Source organism: Crocodylus porosus, unplaced genomic scaffold (genome assembly GCF_001723895.1).
Source record: "Crocodylus porosus isolate Cpor-Errol unplaced genomic scaffold, CroPor_comp1, whole genome shotgun sequence".
NCBI classification, from domain to species: Eukaryota; Metazoa; Chordata; order Crocodylia; family Crocodylidae; genus Crocodylus; species Crocodylus porosus.
The window spans coordinates 109,936,631-109,950,579 of NW_017728947.1; the positions used below are offsets into that span (position 1 = coordinate 109,936,631).

The 13,949-nt window shown below is 42.6% G+C and overlaps 1 protein-coding gene across 3 annotated transcripts in view; it reads left to right on the forward strand.

Annotated features, from left to right (window-relative positions):
* The first annotated feature begins 2,789 nt into the window (after nt 1-2,789).
* LOC109320687 (leucine-rich repeat-containing protein 9-like) overlaps nt 2,790-13,949 on the forward strand; it is a 70,827-nt gene continuing 59,667 nt past the window's right edge. For all 3 annotated transcript variants that reach the window (XM_019550917.1, XM_019550918.1, XM_019550919.1), the window contains exons 1-7: nt 2,790-2,898; nt 3,950-4,168; nt 5,131-5,271; nt 6,720-6,783; nt 7,483-7,553; nt 10,845-11,027; nt 13,194-13,349. In XM_019550917.1, coding sequence (XP_019406462.1) covers nt 2,845-2,898; nt 3,950-4,168; nt 5,131-5,271; nt 6,720-6,783; nt 7,483-7,553; nt 10,845-11,027; nt 13,194-13,349 — 888 coding nt within the window. In that variant the 5' untranslated portion in view covers nt 2,790-2,844. The remainder of the gene's footprint in view (nt 2,899-3,949; nt 4,169-5,130; nt 5,272-6,719; nt 6,784-7,482; nt 7,554-10,844; nt 11,028-13,193; nt 13,350-13,949) is intronic.

A 13,949-nucleotide genomic window follows, 5' to 3' on the forward strand; every position in this document is an offset into this window, starting at 1 on the left:
ATAAATCATATGTATCTGATGCTTTTTCTTTGATTATAAATCATATATATGAGGTGTTTTCATTTTTATCAGTCATATAGATGATATATTTTTCTTCATGATTACAAATCACACATCTAGGATATAACCGTGTCTAATTTGCAAGCAGCGCTGTCTTGATTATTACAGCTGTAAGTCTGATACATCAGGTATATAATAAAGAAAAAAACCCGGGTGCTGGCCGACTAGGGCCGGGTCCGAGCCCGTTCACGCACCGGCCGCCCGCGCGGGTCAGACACGCCCTCGAGCCCCACAGACTGCAGCGGCTCCGGCCCCGCCCCCGGGATCCGCCACGTGATCCCGTGTGCCGCCGCCTCTGGTTGGCTGCTGGGGGGAGCGCGAGGGTTGCCTAGGCAACAGCGGGGCGGCGGTACACAACCGCTGGTGCCGTCCGCCAGGTAGGTGGCGTTGGGGGGAAGGGGAGGGGCAGCGCCCCCTGCTGGCGCCCAAGGGCCCGGGGGCAGGAGCCCACGGGAACCCCCAGGTCCGGACCCCCCCGCAGCGTCCGCTGGCCACCCTGGGGCTGGATCCGGCAGGAGTGGCCCCCAGATGAATCCAGTCCCCGCTCCAGGTGGCGTGACGCTGCGCCACACGGTGTGTCCCCTGCGCCCCAGAGCAGGCGCCATGTGGGCCTTGTGTCCTGGACCAGCCACCTGTGTGGCTTGTGTCCCAGACTGGCCGGAGTGGGTGCCACATGTGGCCCGTGTCCCAGGGAAGTTGCCACACATGGCTCATGTCTCGGAACAGGCGCTACACGTGGCCACGTGGACTGCGTGTGGCTTGTGTCCCCAAGCAACTGGATCAGCCACTGTACAGGACTTGTGTCTCAGAGCGGGCACTGCGCGTGGCTTGTGCCCCAGACCAGCCAGAGCGAGTGCCACACGTGGCTCGTGTCCTGGACTGGCCAGAGGAGGCACCGCAGGTGTTGGATCTGGCATGTGAGGAGGGGCCTGGGCTGGTGCTGCTTGCGACCATGTCCTGGGCTGGTCAGGCCCCTGCCATGTGCTGCTGGCAAGTCAGTGGAAGAGCCAAGGCCAGCACTGGGGCTGGATGTGGATGACAGGGCTGCGCACGTTGGATCTCACCAGTGGGTTTTATGTTTGACGCACCTGCCGAGGCCGTGGAGCCACGTGCCCAGCAGGGCTCCTTCAGGCCCGTCTCAGTGTCTGGGAGCATATTCTGCCCTGAGCAGGGCTAGCCGGCTGCTGGGAAGTATGATTTGATTCTGAGGTCTTGTGATTCTGTTATTCCATTATTTCGTGAGCCTGTGCATTTGCTGTCTTTAAGGTGAGACGGGGAAAAACCCAGCCTCGATTGCTCATCGTCCTTTGAGACACTGAAAAGAGCAGGGTTCACTCTAAATCCTAGCTCTCACCTGTTTCAGTTAGGTTTCCCCCAGCTCTTGAAATGGGATAAAGCCTTTTTCCTTTACAAAATGGCTGGATGAAAGCTTGGAGGAGTACGAGAGCAGTATCTCAAGGGTGGCAGGATGATCCCTTGCAATGTCGTTTGTTAACAAGCCAAGGAAAGAGCTCTTTGATCTTTGGAGGGAAAAAAGGCGCTGCATTAATTACAAAATGGTTGTGCATTAGGATCAACTGGATAACATTTAACTTCAGCCAAAGGAAATATGTGTGATTTCTTAAAAAATGTGTCAGCTAGTTGTGTTTTCATATTTTTCAGCCAATTTTCATGACTGCGCATGTGGGCTTTTCACCTCTTTGTTAGAAAATTACCTTACCTGGGAACCATCAATTTCTTAAACGTGTCTCATTTTGAAAGCATCTTTTCTTTATTTTTTTTCAAATAGCAAGTAAAAAAGAAACAATGGGTATGTATCTTGTGCCAAATGGAAGCTCATGCTTTTGAAACAAGGAAACTGGTTGTACTTGCAGAATGGGAAGTTGGTTCCTGAAAAACAGTAACTTAAAGAATTTAGGAGCCAGTGAACATAGGAGTGAAATTCCCATGCTGTAGGAAAAAGAGCTAGTGCAATCCATGGATGTACAAGCGAGTGATGAGCAGCAGTAAGAAGGTGTGTTAACCTCTGCAAATGGCACTGGTAAAGCTGCGCTAGCATCTGTGTGCATGATTATAAAAAGGATGTTGAAAAAGTGGGGAGGGCAAAGCAGAGAACCACAAACATTATACGGGGCCTGGAGAAAATGTCTTGCAATGAATGGCTAAAGGAAATGAATATACTTAGCTTGTCAAAAGAAGCCAGAGAAGTGAAAGAAAATACCAGTGATAAAGGGCTCTTTATCTAACACAAAAATAGGTACCACAAAAACTGAGGGCTAGACGTTAAAGTTAGACAAGTTGAGGTTAGGAATAAGGCACACTTTTTTTAGTAGTGATTCAATGCAGGAATGAATTTGCAGGGGAGGTGGTATGTATTCCAGGCATCAGAGTTTTAAATCAAGACCCAGTGACTTCCTGGAAAATACATTTTAGCCAAGCTTGAGCTGTCAAGCTCAGGACAGGGGTAACTGAATTAAATTCTTTGGCCTGTATATATAGGAATTTCGACTAAATGAACTAGTTTTCCCTGCTGACCTTAAGATCTGTGAATATAAATAGAATTAAAAGAACAAGTCCAAACATGTAAAAATTACCCGTTTTCCTCTGTTAATATAACTGTGACCCTGCTAAAGATACATTTGATACTGTATTTATTAGGAACTGAGACTTTCTTTCAAACTGAAATTCTGTGGCTCAGTTCTGTGGGTGGATACACAGTGGCTTAATTATACTGTCATTCTTCAAGCAGATAGATGGTGATTATTACTTGTAAGTGCTTGGAACATGATCCAAAGTGAAAACCAAAACCAGTACACAGCAGATATCATTAAAGAGCTGGTGAGTGTCTGCAAGTTTTTTGTATTTATTGGGGGGAGGCATGTAACTCTCAAAATATCAATCGATATCAATATATGTTTGCCAAAATAGATTCTAATTTATACTGAAGTAAAAATGCCACCTGTACAGAACTCTCCCTTCTGAGAAGTTCATAGGTTGGCACCTGGCATTTGATGCCAATAGGAGTCTGGAAAGATCAAAAACCATTCCGGCAGGGGAGTGATTCTCCCTTCCCAGAAGCAAGAAAGAAGCAAAGTTACTAAAGTGAGAATCTTGCAGGATGACATCCTCAGAGAACAGAATTTCAAGGTAATTTTCTCAGTCTTGTGATATATATAAAGAAGCTTTTTAATGACATCGAACAAAATAAATTCTACATTCTCTGCTGAAGCCAAATTTCTTAAAGTCCGTCCTATACCAGTCACCTTAGTGGCCCAGTTCGGGGTAGAATTAGGCTGTTAGTTAAAGTAATGGGAGTTTTTGGTTAGCAGGGACTGAAGGAAAAAGCTCAGTGGTACTTCTTATAAGAAGAGAGAATATCTTTTTTATGTCTAGGATTTAATGACATTTTATGTGTACTTTTTCTGGATCGAGCCTTGTATTTACCAGTTATTACTTGAACTAAGTGGCACAGAACTGAAACATTGACCCACTTATCCATGACACTATCTATTCCTCTTGCCATATAAATATAGATTAAATGAAACATTATGAAATTTTGGTCCGTATCATAATTACATTAGAATGAAAATTTGATCCTTTGATTGGAATTGAAGGTGCATTTTGAGGCTAGATTTGAAGAATTCCTGCAATGGACTTATAATTTTGTCTCCTGTAACTCACATCACATAGCAGTTGTTGCCAAAAGTATAGCAAAGTTGCAAACACATTTAACTGCAGAGATTTTCAGACTCAAGTGATATTTAAGCACCCAGTTCTAATTGACTTTAAGTGTGAGTTAAGATATTTTCATCCAGAATGATTTGTTCAGACAATAGACATGGAGGGAGCAATAATAATTGCAATAATAATGATTGCATTATATTTCCAGTGCACATGTAATGGATTGTCTTATGAGAAAGTTGATCAGGATGGACCAGAAACTGCAGTGCTGGAGATGTTTTTCTCAGGTTATCCCAGAATAGTAGGCATGTCTTTTTTCCCAAATTTAACAACTCTTACTCTCGTTGGACAAAGCATTCAAAAGATTTCAGACCTGGAGTATTGCCCATTACTCAAAGAGCTATGGATTTCTGAGTGTTGCTTAACGGTAAGTGAATTCTCTGATTTTTCTTTTCAACTGACAATGGCCAGATTCTGACCCCTTGACACTGAATAGCACATTCCAACCAGTTCACTTGATACCTGAAAACTTGACTAACATCTCTCCCAGTTATATAGTTGATCCAATAATCTTAAATCACCAAAAAAACCCTTGCTTCTCTTTTTCCTCTATAGGCAGTTTTGTTGACTGATTTGAAGACTAAGCCTATCCTAATCAGTAACGGGGACAGAATTTGACCCTCAAATATTTGTAAGCGCACTGATATTTAGACTCCTTAGGTACAAAGAGTCTCTTATGCTCTTTAGGTATAAAGAGATTCCACATTAAATCATACTCAAGTGATCTATTTTTAAAGCATTGCACTGCAAATGCATCATTTTGTTTCTCTTTCAACCTACCCCCCCCACTTTTTTTTTAAACCAAGGGGGCCAGCCCATAGCACATGTGCCACAAGCAGCCTGGGCAGCCTGTGTGTGGCATACAAATTGGGGAGGGGACAGATAGCACAGGGCATGGAGCAAAAAGCAGAACAGCAGATCGGGCAGGGAAGCAGGATTGGAGTGGCACTCTGGGAGGGTACGGGGCTACTTTGTGGCATGCCTGCTGAAAAGGTTGACCCCTACAGTTTTAAACTATGCAGTGAACCCTGTTTTTAGGAAAGTGGCTAAAATAAAAACTTTGTATTGAAAATAATATTGTTGCCAAAGAACCTCTTTGATATTTATATCATTAAATTCTAGCAACTACTTTCTTTTTTCTTTGTGGACTCAATCCAAAGGCCTGGGAAGTTTAAAACAGTTTCTTCAACCGGTAGGAGATCTGGTTGGCTAAGAACTGTCTTTCTGGTCTTCTGTGCAAGCCTGTGGTGTTTTGAAGAGCAGAACGCCTTTTTTCTCAAAGAGCACACTGGTGCTTATTCAAAACTAATGTGTCTCCCTCTGCTGCAGAAAATTGATAACCTGCAAAACTGTGTTGATCTGGAGAAGCTTTACCTGTACTGCAACAGGATTTCCAGAATTGAAAATCTGGAGAGTCTAATTAAGCTGAAAGTAGTTTGGTTGAATAATAATCAGATTAAGGACATAGAGGTGAGTCTTACCCCTCCCCACCTTAAAATTTCCTCTGGGTGGAGGAAGGGATAATAGTCTGAGATTTAGCTATGTAGTTCTATAGGAATTTATTAGCAGGATGAATTGACCCAGGAACGCCGGCATCTGGTAATCATCTCTATGGGGCTTCACATGGAATAGAGATTCAGAAGCAGGCAGCACAGCACACAGCTGATTGATGTTGACAGACTGCTGAAGACCCTTGGGTGTGGGGAAAAAATAGCACTCACGTGTAGAAAGAAACCCAGTGTCAATCCTAGAGAGAGGCAACTGGCTGGACTGAAGGGTCTGAATGAGAGGACCCAGTTTTTGGTAAATCAGATCACATTTAGACACAATATATTCATAGTTACGGATAGGGGAGGAGGAAAGATTGTCTTCTAGCCATTTCCATGAATATGAGGGCAAAACTGAGGCAGCATTGGAAGTGAAGATGGAATGATTCGTGGGAATGGGATATAAAGAAAGGAAAGACTGGGGCTGTGGAGAATGAGAGAAAAGAATGACTAAGTAATCAGGAAGAGCAAAATCGAAGAAGACCAAATACATTAACAAAACCGTTTGTTAGAAATCTCACAGCAAATGACGGTGGTATCTTATCTCCCGGCATTATGGCCACTGACAGATGTGGGGGAAACCCCCCCAAAAACCAGTGCTTTACCAGAAGAGGCAGTGTGTCAGTTTGATCCAGCTCCCCAGCATTTTTATAGATCAGGGGCTTCAGCAGCGCTTTTTGGCATTCTTACCTAAAGCTGATTCAATCAACTATTAAACAAAAGCACCAAAAAGCCCTGTTGAAATGCATGATCTATACAGTTGTTGGGTGAGCCGGGCCAAACTAACACTGCCTTTTCTGGGCATGTGCTGCACTTGGTGCAGGGACATGCCAAGCTGCAAGCAAAGCATGGTTTGATTTTGTTTTTTTCATGTCTGTAAGCAGCCTATGATGTCTGCCGTACCCAGAAGAGATTGATATCAGCGAGTCAAATGATGCATGTCATGTTATGGTGACAATGCTCCAAGAAATATGCAAGAGGCAAAAAATTTGGGGGGCATGAGTCAGCCACCAGTGGTGTCCTCAGATGGAGATGTGGGCTGCAGCCAATAGTTAGTCTGTACCCATGGCGGGGTACTGTGCTATTGGCTTTTTAAGTAGCAGCTGTGAAGTCAAGGAGCCCCCAGACTAAGACTATTTTAATTGCAGTATAATTTACATGATTTTCCACAATAATTCACACTGAATAACATTCGTTGTCAGTCTATTTACATGTCAAAATAAAGAGTAAAAGAACAAAAATGTATTTTGATCCTAATTTGATTTGCTTTTTTAAATTGAAATGAGCTGCTTTTGATTTTCAGTCTATTTTCTCTTCACCAGCTGCAGTATTGATGTTGGACTAAAGCTATCTTATTTACAATATTTACAGGGTTTGCACACACTGCAAAATTTAAAGGAGCTTAATCTTGCTGGAAACTTCATAGAAACCATTGGTAGGTGATAGTGTTCCAGCATAATTATTTTTATGCTTATGATGAATAATGTCTTTGTGTTGATCCTGCTTCCATTCAAGTTGATGGCAACTCCTGTTGCCTTGAGAGGTGCAGAGTCAAGTCTTATATGTCTTATCCTGGTCCTGCTAAAGTTAGTAGCAAACCCTCCATGGCTAATTCACATTTACACTAAGACCCTTTTATGTTGCTTTATCTGTGACTATTTAAGTGGACATCTATGGGTGTATGCCCCCACTATTTGAGTTGGTCTAATAAAGGATATCAGATTTACCTAAAGAACCTTGTCTGCCTGTGTCCTTGGACCTACAGCCTATACCCCTGCCTCAGCTATGGCTCTTCCACGCTGCCAGAATGGTATAAAGGGTCCTTGGTGTAATGAGGAGCAAGCTGTTACTGTCCTCAGTAAAAACAGAATCAGTCCCTTTGTGGTAAATCTGTTGGTTTTTTCTCACCATTTATTTTATATATTAATAAAAACATTCTATATATGTTTGAATGGAAATAAAAAAAATTACTCTGCCTATGATTTAATCCCTTGTAAAAGTAAAGCATATATTTGTATGGTTATATTTTGCATGATTATAACTTTGTATCTGATGGAAATGTGAATTTCCCCTAATGGGGGGCGGTGCAAATATACCTCTTCTTAATTTTGCTTGCCCTGGTGTTTTGTGTTAGGAAATTGTTTTGACTTCAACGAGCAAATGGAAATATTAAACCTCTCTGGCAACAGGATATGCTCCTTCAAGGTATGTTCAGGCCTCATGTTTCATTTCTATGTTCTTTTAACTTGTAATCGAGAACTGATTTGTGACACAAAGTGAAGAGTAATATGCAGGTCTAATACAAACTGGAAGAGGATGCAGTATTAATTTTTGGCATTTCTTTTGATATCTGTGTATTACTGGTACTTGTTTAGATAGCACAGTAAATGTGCACAGCAGCATAAAACAGTTGTGCAAGCAGAACAAACAAATGTCCTTGCTCTACAGACTTTTATAATAGTTTGGACTGGTAGCTCTTCCTAATATTAAAGTTGCCCACCAGTTCTCATCAGAAGACCCTTTTGCCATTTGATTATAACTTTGCTAACTCTAGCCATTTAGGCTGGAAATGTTTCCTGCTGGGTGTCTGACTCAGGCCAAAAGTTTTCTTTATGAAGTGTCAGCTAAACTAGCCTTTTCTGAAGATGAGGTTAAGGAAAATAACCAGAGATTAGAGCCTTTTCTTTGAGACATTCTGGTTCACAAACATACTTTGGATCATGGGTTTGCAATCTGGCAAGGAGCTGCTTTGGTTTAGGGAGGTGACTTTGGCTCTTCCTGTGAAATTCCTCTCCTGTTTGGCCAAGTTATAAGCATTAGAAAAAAAAATCTCAGTTTGCACATGCCTATTAGAGACTTAGTAGAATTCAGCTGCTAAAGTCCCTAAAGATTCCAGCTTCCCTGAGCATGTTCCAGTTCTTGCAACTCCCATCACTGATCAGACTGTGCATGTGTCATGCATAAAAGTAGCTGATTTATGTCTCATCCTCTCACAGCTGCTGCACATGACTAGGGCTGTACATATGTCAGCCAAGCAGGACAGCTGGGCGAGCTGCAGCCCACGCCTGTACCTGCTCAGTAAGATTTTTGCTGCTGTGGTGGTCAGGCTGGGACCAGGCACCCGAACTAAAAGGAGAGAGCTTGGCTCTGCTCTGCTGTCAGCCCTCCATTTACTAGTGCCCAAGCAATCTAGAAGAGAAAGGTATTTATTTGGCTCAAACACAGAAGCAGCAAGAGCCAAAAAATAGGTGTAGAGGAAGATAAGGAGTAGATTGGAAAAAAGTACCTGGAAGATGGAAATATTGAATAGCTTCTCATTAAGTGAGCACTTCTCTACCTTTGCACAGAATGGGGCAGAGCCCATGGGAGCAGATAGTATGTGACCCTGTATTTAAAAATTGCATTTGCACAGGGGAACCAAGAAAAATTAAATAAAAGATTGCACAGGCTACCTCAGTTCTGTCATTTCCTAACTTGAGTGTTTGACTTTACAAAACTTCATACTGATCTTCTAGCATAGGGTATTTTTGTGATGTGATGTGATAGCATAAAGGTTCATGTTTTATACATATTTTGTCCCCTCTGAAGAAAAGCAGGCGGGCTGTCTGTCTGATGTTGATCCCAGGCAATCTGTCACCAAAGAAATTAAACTTTAACATGCCACGTAGCTCAAGTAGCACTGCAGTAAAGTAGCAGGGTGATTTGCTAGCAAGCGCTTAACGCTGGAGTATAATAAGTAGAGAGCTGTGACTGTTTTGATACAATAACCAACATCAGAATCAGTTGCTGAAAATATGCAAAAAAAACCAAACTCAAGTTCTATTCTGTTAAATGCAAAAATGAGCACTGATGTTATGTTAACATTGAGAATATATGGTGGGGCATATTCACTCCTGCAATGGGCAACTCCAGGATTTTGTAAAGAGCAGTGAAGGAATGGCTGCGTCTCTTCCCCCTCCCCATCTCCCCAACACCATAGCGGGCAGACCACCCCAGAGGAGCAGGAGCAGGAGACTATTTTTAAATCCCTCGAGCAGGTAAAAACTTTCCCTCCTCACTTCCCTAGGCCTCAGTGTTCAGTGGCACATTCCCTCCCCTCCTCTTCTCTCCCCCATGCACTGCTGCTGCCACAGTCCCCAGCTAATGCAGGGGCAGGAAGGGGGAGCTCAAGAGTGGTGGAGCCAGGCTCAGCTAGTGACAGTGACAACAGTGGATGGGTTTTGGCTGTCAGAGAACATGGGGGACCAAGCAGGGGGGAGGAACCTATCCACTGCTGCTGCTGTTCCTGGCTGAGCTTGGCTGTGCACGGAGCCTGGCTGGAGTGGGCAGAAGCAGCTCTAGAGCTCTGCCCTCATATCTCCAGGACAGCTGGAGACAGCAACAGTGGCGGGGATAAGAAGGGGAAGGGACCTGGTATTTGAGCATGGAAGGAAAGGGGGGATTCTTCATTAATTCCAGGACTTAAAAAAAAAGACTCCAACTGCTGCTTCTGCAGCGTGATTGACTGAAAGGAGGGGGTGTCCACACCACTGCACCACCCCTCCCCACCCCGGATCTACCCTGACTTCTGCTATAAGTGGGATTGTCTCTAGTGACTGATACCAATAGTGAATTTATCACAGGGTTTATAAGAGTTAAACTTCCCACAGCAGTGTTAACCTGGACCCTTTGAACTTACATCATGTGTAGCATTTTATATTATCCTGTTCAGGGAAGCATGTAGTTAACTCCCCACATATTTGCACAGTCAGATGATTTGGTAATTTGTGGTGGAGCTGCTGGTCTCAGATTTGTTGCTGTGAAGTAGAAGGAGGGTCAAGTCAGGATACTGAGGTTCATATTCTTCCCTCAGAGGAGCCGCTTCTTCCTGACAGCTGGAAATAGAATTTCATTTCACAGACGCCTTCCTCTGAGGGCTTATCACTCCCGCATAATTGGAGCAACTCCCAAAATAAGTGGACCCCTTAAAATCTGCATAGGTCTTGGGGACTCCATAGAGGCACAGATGCATTGACATGTAGACTTTGAGACTCTGTTGCCTCCCAGTCTCCCTCCTGCAGCTGTTACTTGGAGAAAACATCATCCACAAGCTGTTGCCCCTACAAAGCTCCTTTTGAAGAGAATGAGGGCTGGAGTATCACAACTCCAAGGGAGAAACAGGCACATTAACATTTACAGGGTTAGCCATTACCTGAAAAGGAATCACAGGTTTGGGGAATGTGTCACCTTGATCTGACCTTGTCTTCTCCAGGGCATGAAGCCTTATGCCAAGGGAGTCGTGTCAGGGGAGGATCTCAGGGCCTGGCAGAAAAGGAAGATAATGCAATGCTTCTGCCTTCAGAGACTACCCCAGATCTGCCTAGTCCCACTCCCCCCACCTCCATTGTACAAAGCCTTTAGTGTTAAAAATGGTGACTGGCCTTCATGCTGAAATGCAAGCTCATTTTAATAATGACCGTTATCATGTTTTGTTTAAGGTTTTTCATGGTTTTTCAGGAACTTACCAACTTGGCAATGCTCCCTCACCTAAAAGATTTGGGACTGAATGATCCTCAGTATGAGCCCAATCCCATCTGTCTGCTCTGTAATTATGCTACTCATGTGTTGTATCACATGCCTCAGCTTCAAAGGCTTGACACATATGATGTATCCCACACCCAAATCAAGGTCCTGGCAGAGGCAAGTATAGGTTTTATCCTCTAGCTGTGGCAACAATATGAATGCTCTCTTTTTCTCTAGATCTTTGTTTTTAGTGACAACTAGCCATTGTTACCCAGCTTTTGTCTTTCAGCCAACAGGTGAAATACCTGTTTCAGGTGTAATGTTATGCAGTGCTGGCAACCTTTGTCATTTGTCAGGAGTCTCAAAATATTTGGTTTTCAAATGATTATGTGAGACTCCCTTCTCTCCTTTAAAAAATGTATGTTTAACTTGAGATAAAATAATTGAATATATGAACCACTAAAGCTTTGAAAACTGAAAGCAAATGTAAAAACCCCCCAATTTTTCTCTCTCTTTTTTGTTGTTAAAATCTTTCGTTTTTTGGAGGCCTAAGTAACAGTTTTGGAAGGCCAGGTGTTGTCAGTATTCACCATTATTCTTTGCTGTTGAGAGGCAGAATGTTACTGAATTAGAATTATTTGACTCCCTCAAAAATGTAGTGTAAGCAACTCATTTTAAAATGGACCTGCCATTGTTTAAACCAGTGTTGCTCACAGGCTCCAGGGCCCCAGACTGCCTTCATCTAATCCTGGCTAGGTGGAGATGGTCCTGGTTCCTGCTTTGATCCTGGTGCAGAAGGTGGCACAGGACCCTAGGGCCAGATGAGATCAGGTTCTAGGGTCTTGTGCCACCCTTGCCTAGCACCCATGCACCAGGAGTGCCCCCCCGCCCCGTGCCTGATATAGCCCAAAGGGCTGTGGGGCACCCCATGGGCCAGATGACATGGTGCTGGGGGCCAAATCTGGCCCATGGGCTGGGAGTTGAGCACCTTTGGTTTAAATAATCTAAAACAGAATGCCAAGTTTCTATGTATACCGACGTTATATAAGGTACAAATCTACTCTTCTTTCTACAAGTGTTTATATTAAGAGATTGTAGCTAAAGCAATGGCAATAATTACAAGAAATATAACAGAAAAATCTAGCATGCCAGAGGCCTGCCATCAGTTGAATCAGTCTGCCATCAGTCTTTTGCCTATAGCACTAGGGACTTTGTATAACTATAGTCACAAATGACAATTTTTTTTTAAAGGTCTTGTACAAACATCTAGTTTCTTCTGGGAGAGCTGCTGCTGCTGCTCTCCCAGGAGAAACCATGGGTATACAGATTTCAGGCTTGTTCTCCCAGACTAAAAATGGCCACTCCAGGAAGAAAATAACCTGAGAACAACCAAGATTAAATCACTCCCTGGAGTGTGTACATGCTGTGGTTTCTCTCAGAAGTGAACATAGTCCTCCAGCATCTCCTCTCCACCCCATTCCCAGGAGGACAGTGTGTCACTTACTGGACTCTGCTGGTCCAGCAGAGATCAAAACATGCCCCCTTCATGCTCCCCACATTATGCTGCAGGGAAATACAGGCTGACCATGGGTAGTCTGGGTCAGCCAATCAGGACTACTGCATGCACTGCTACTATCTGTTGCTAGGCAGACTAAGGGAGCATGCAAAGCATTCTGAGATGTGTGCACAGGGACCTGTCAACTCTGAGCTGCATGGTATCAGCACTGCAAACTCTCCAGTCTTCAGAGCCTCTGCATTTGAATGTTTATATACGTGACTCTGGATAAGTTTTTCTACAAGGTAAACAAACCTGGAAGAATTCTACTATTGGAATTATTGGAATGTGTGTATGCAGCCTAATCATTTTCAAAACACTAGAGGAACGGTATTCACAACAAGTGTAAATGTTGGAATAGCTAATACATGAACACATCTATTGAATGCAAATCACTCCTTGTGATCCTATCAGATTACTTCTTTGGGTATAAAGCATAACTCATTTAAGTCAGCGTAGTTTAAGAGTATTTTGAATGTACTTATTTATTCAGTTTATATGTTAAAACAAGTACTTGGTTATGAAAACTAATTTTTTTTTTTTAAAGTTCTTGTGGCTAAGACTATTTTCATTGCCAGACAGATAGTGCATTTTATAATGCCATAAGAATTTAATGTACAGTTCCCAAACTAATTTTTAAGATTATAAATGTAATAGGCAAACCTGAAATCATCAATATTTTGCTATTAAAATATATTCTTAGGAAGAATAAGATACTTGTATTACTGGTCCTATTTTGCTAATGTTATTCTGATTCATAATTTTTCCTGTTGTTTTTGTCACATTAGACTACAGCAATGAAAAAAATAATGTACTACAACATGCGTATAAAGACTGTTCATAGGCAGCTCAATGAGGAACTTGAAAAACTAAAGGAAAGAAAATGCAAATTACAGAAATTGCCAGAAGATCGAATAAAATTGTTTAGCTGCACCATAAAACACGTAAGTTTAATTAGTTTAAAGTTAACATCAGGGAGATGTATCTTCTGAGAAATGTTGTAATTAAAACATTAGGCAGAAGGAAGAACTTTGGACAGCAGAATGCTTTAAATAGATATATGTGCTAAATTCAGATTTCAGTTGTATCTATTTGGATATAAACCAGTTTCAACAGAGCTTTTGTTGCAAAAGGTTTCTTAGATCCAGGTTGTAATGTCTGATTGCAAGAGAGCCCCTTTGCCTCTTTGGCCTAATAAACATTTATTCAATACAGCTCCAGTAGGAAAGATTGAGAGAGACCTATCCTAGAATAGCCAATAACCTGGTGTTTGTTGCCCTTACCTGGGATGTGGATAACTGGGATTTGGGTCCGTACTCTGAATCGATCAGACCAGGGGCTTGAACCTGCATCTCTCACAGGTATTTCTTGACATGTCATGGGACATTCTGGGGTGGAGTACCCTGTTTTCTCAAGAATAGTCTCATGTTCATCCTTTTACAGAAAATGTTCATAAAATTGGAAAACTGTTTCCTGCCCAGCTCTTGTATTACAGTTTTCTGTTTTTAATGAAAACACATTCTCTTCCTGTTTCTTTGCAAACA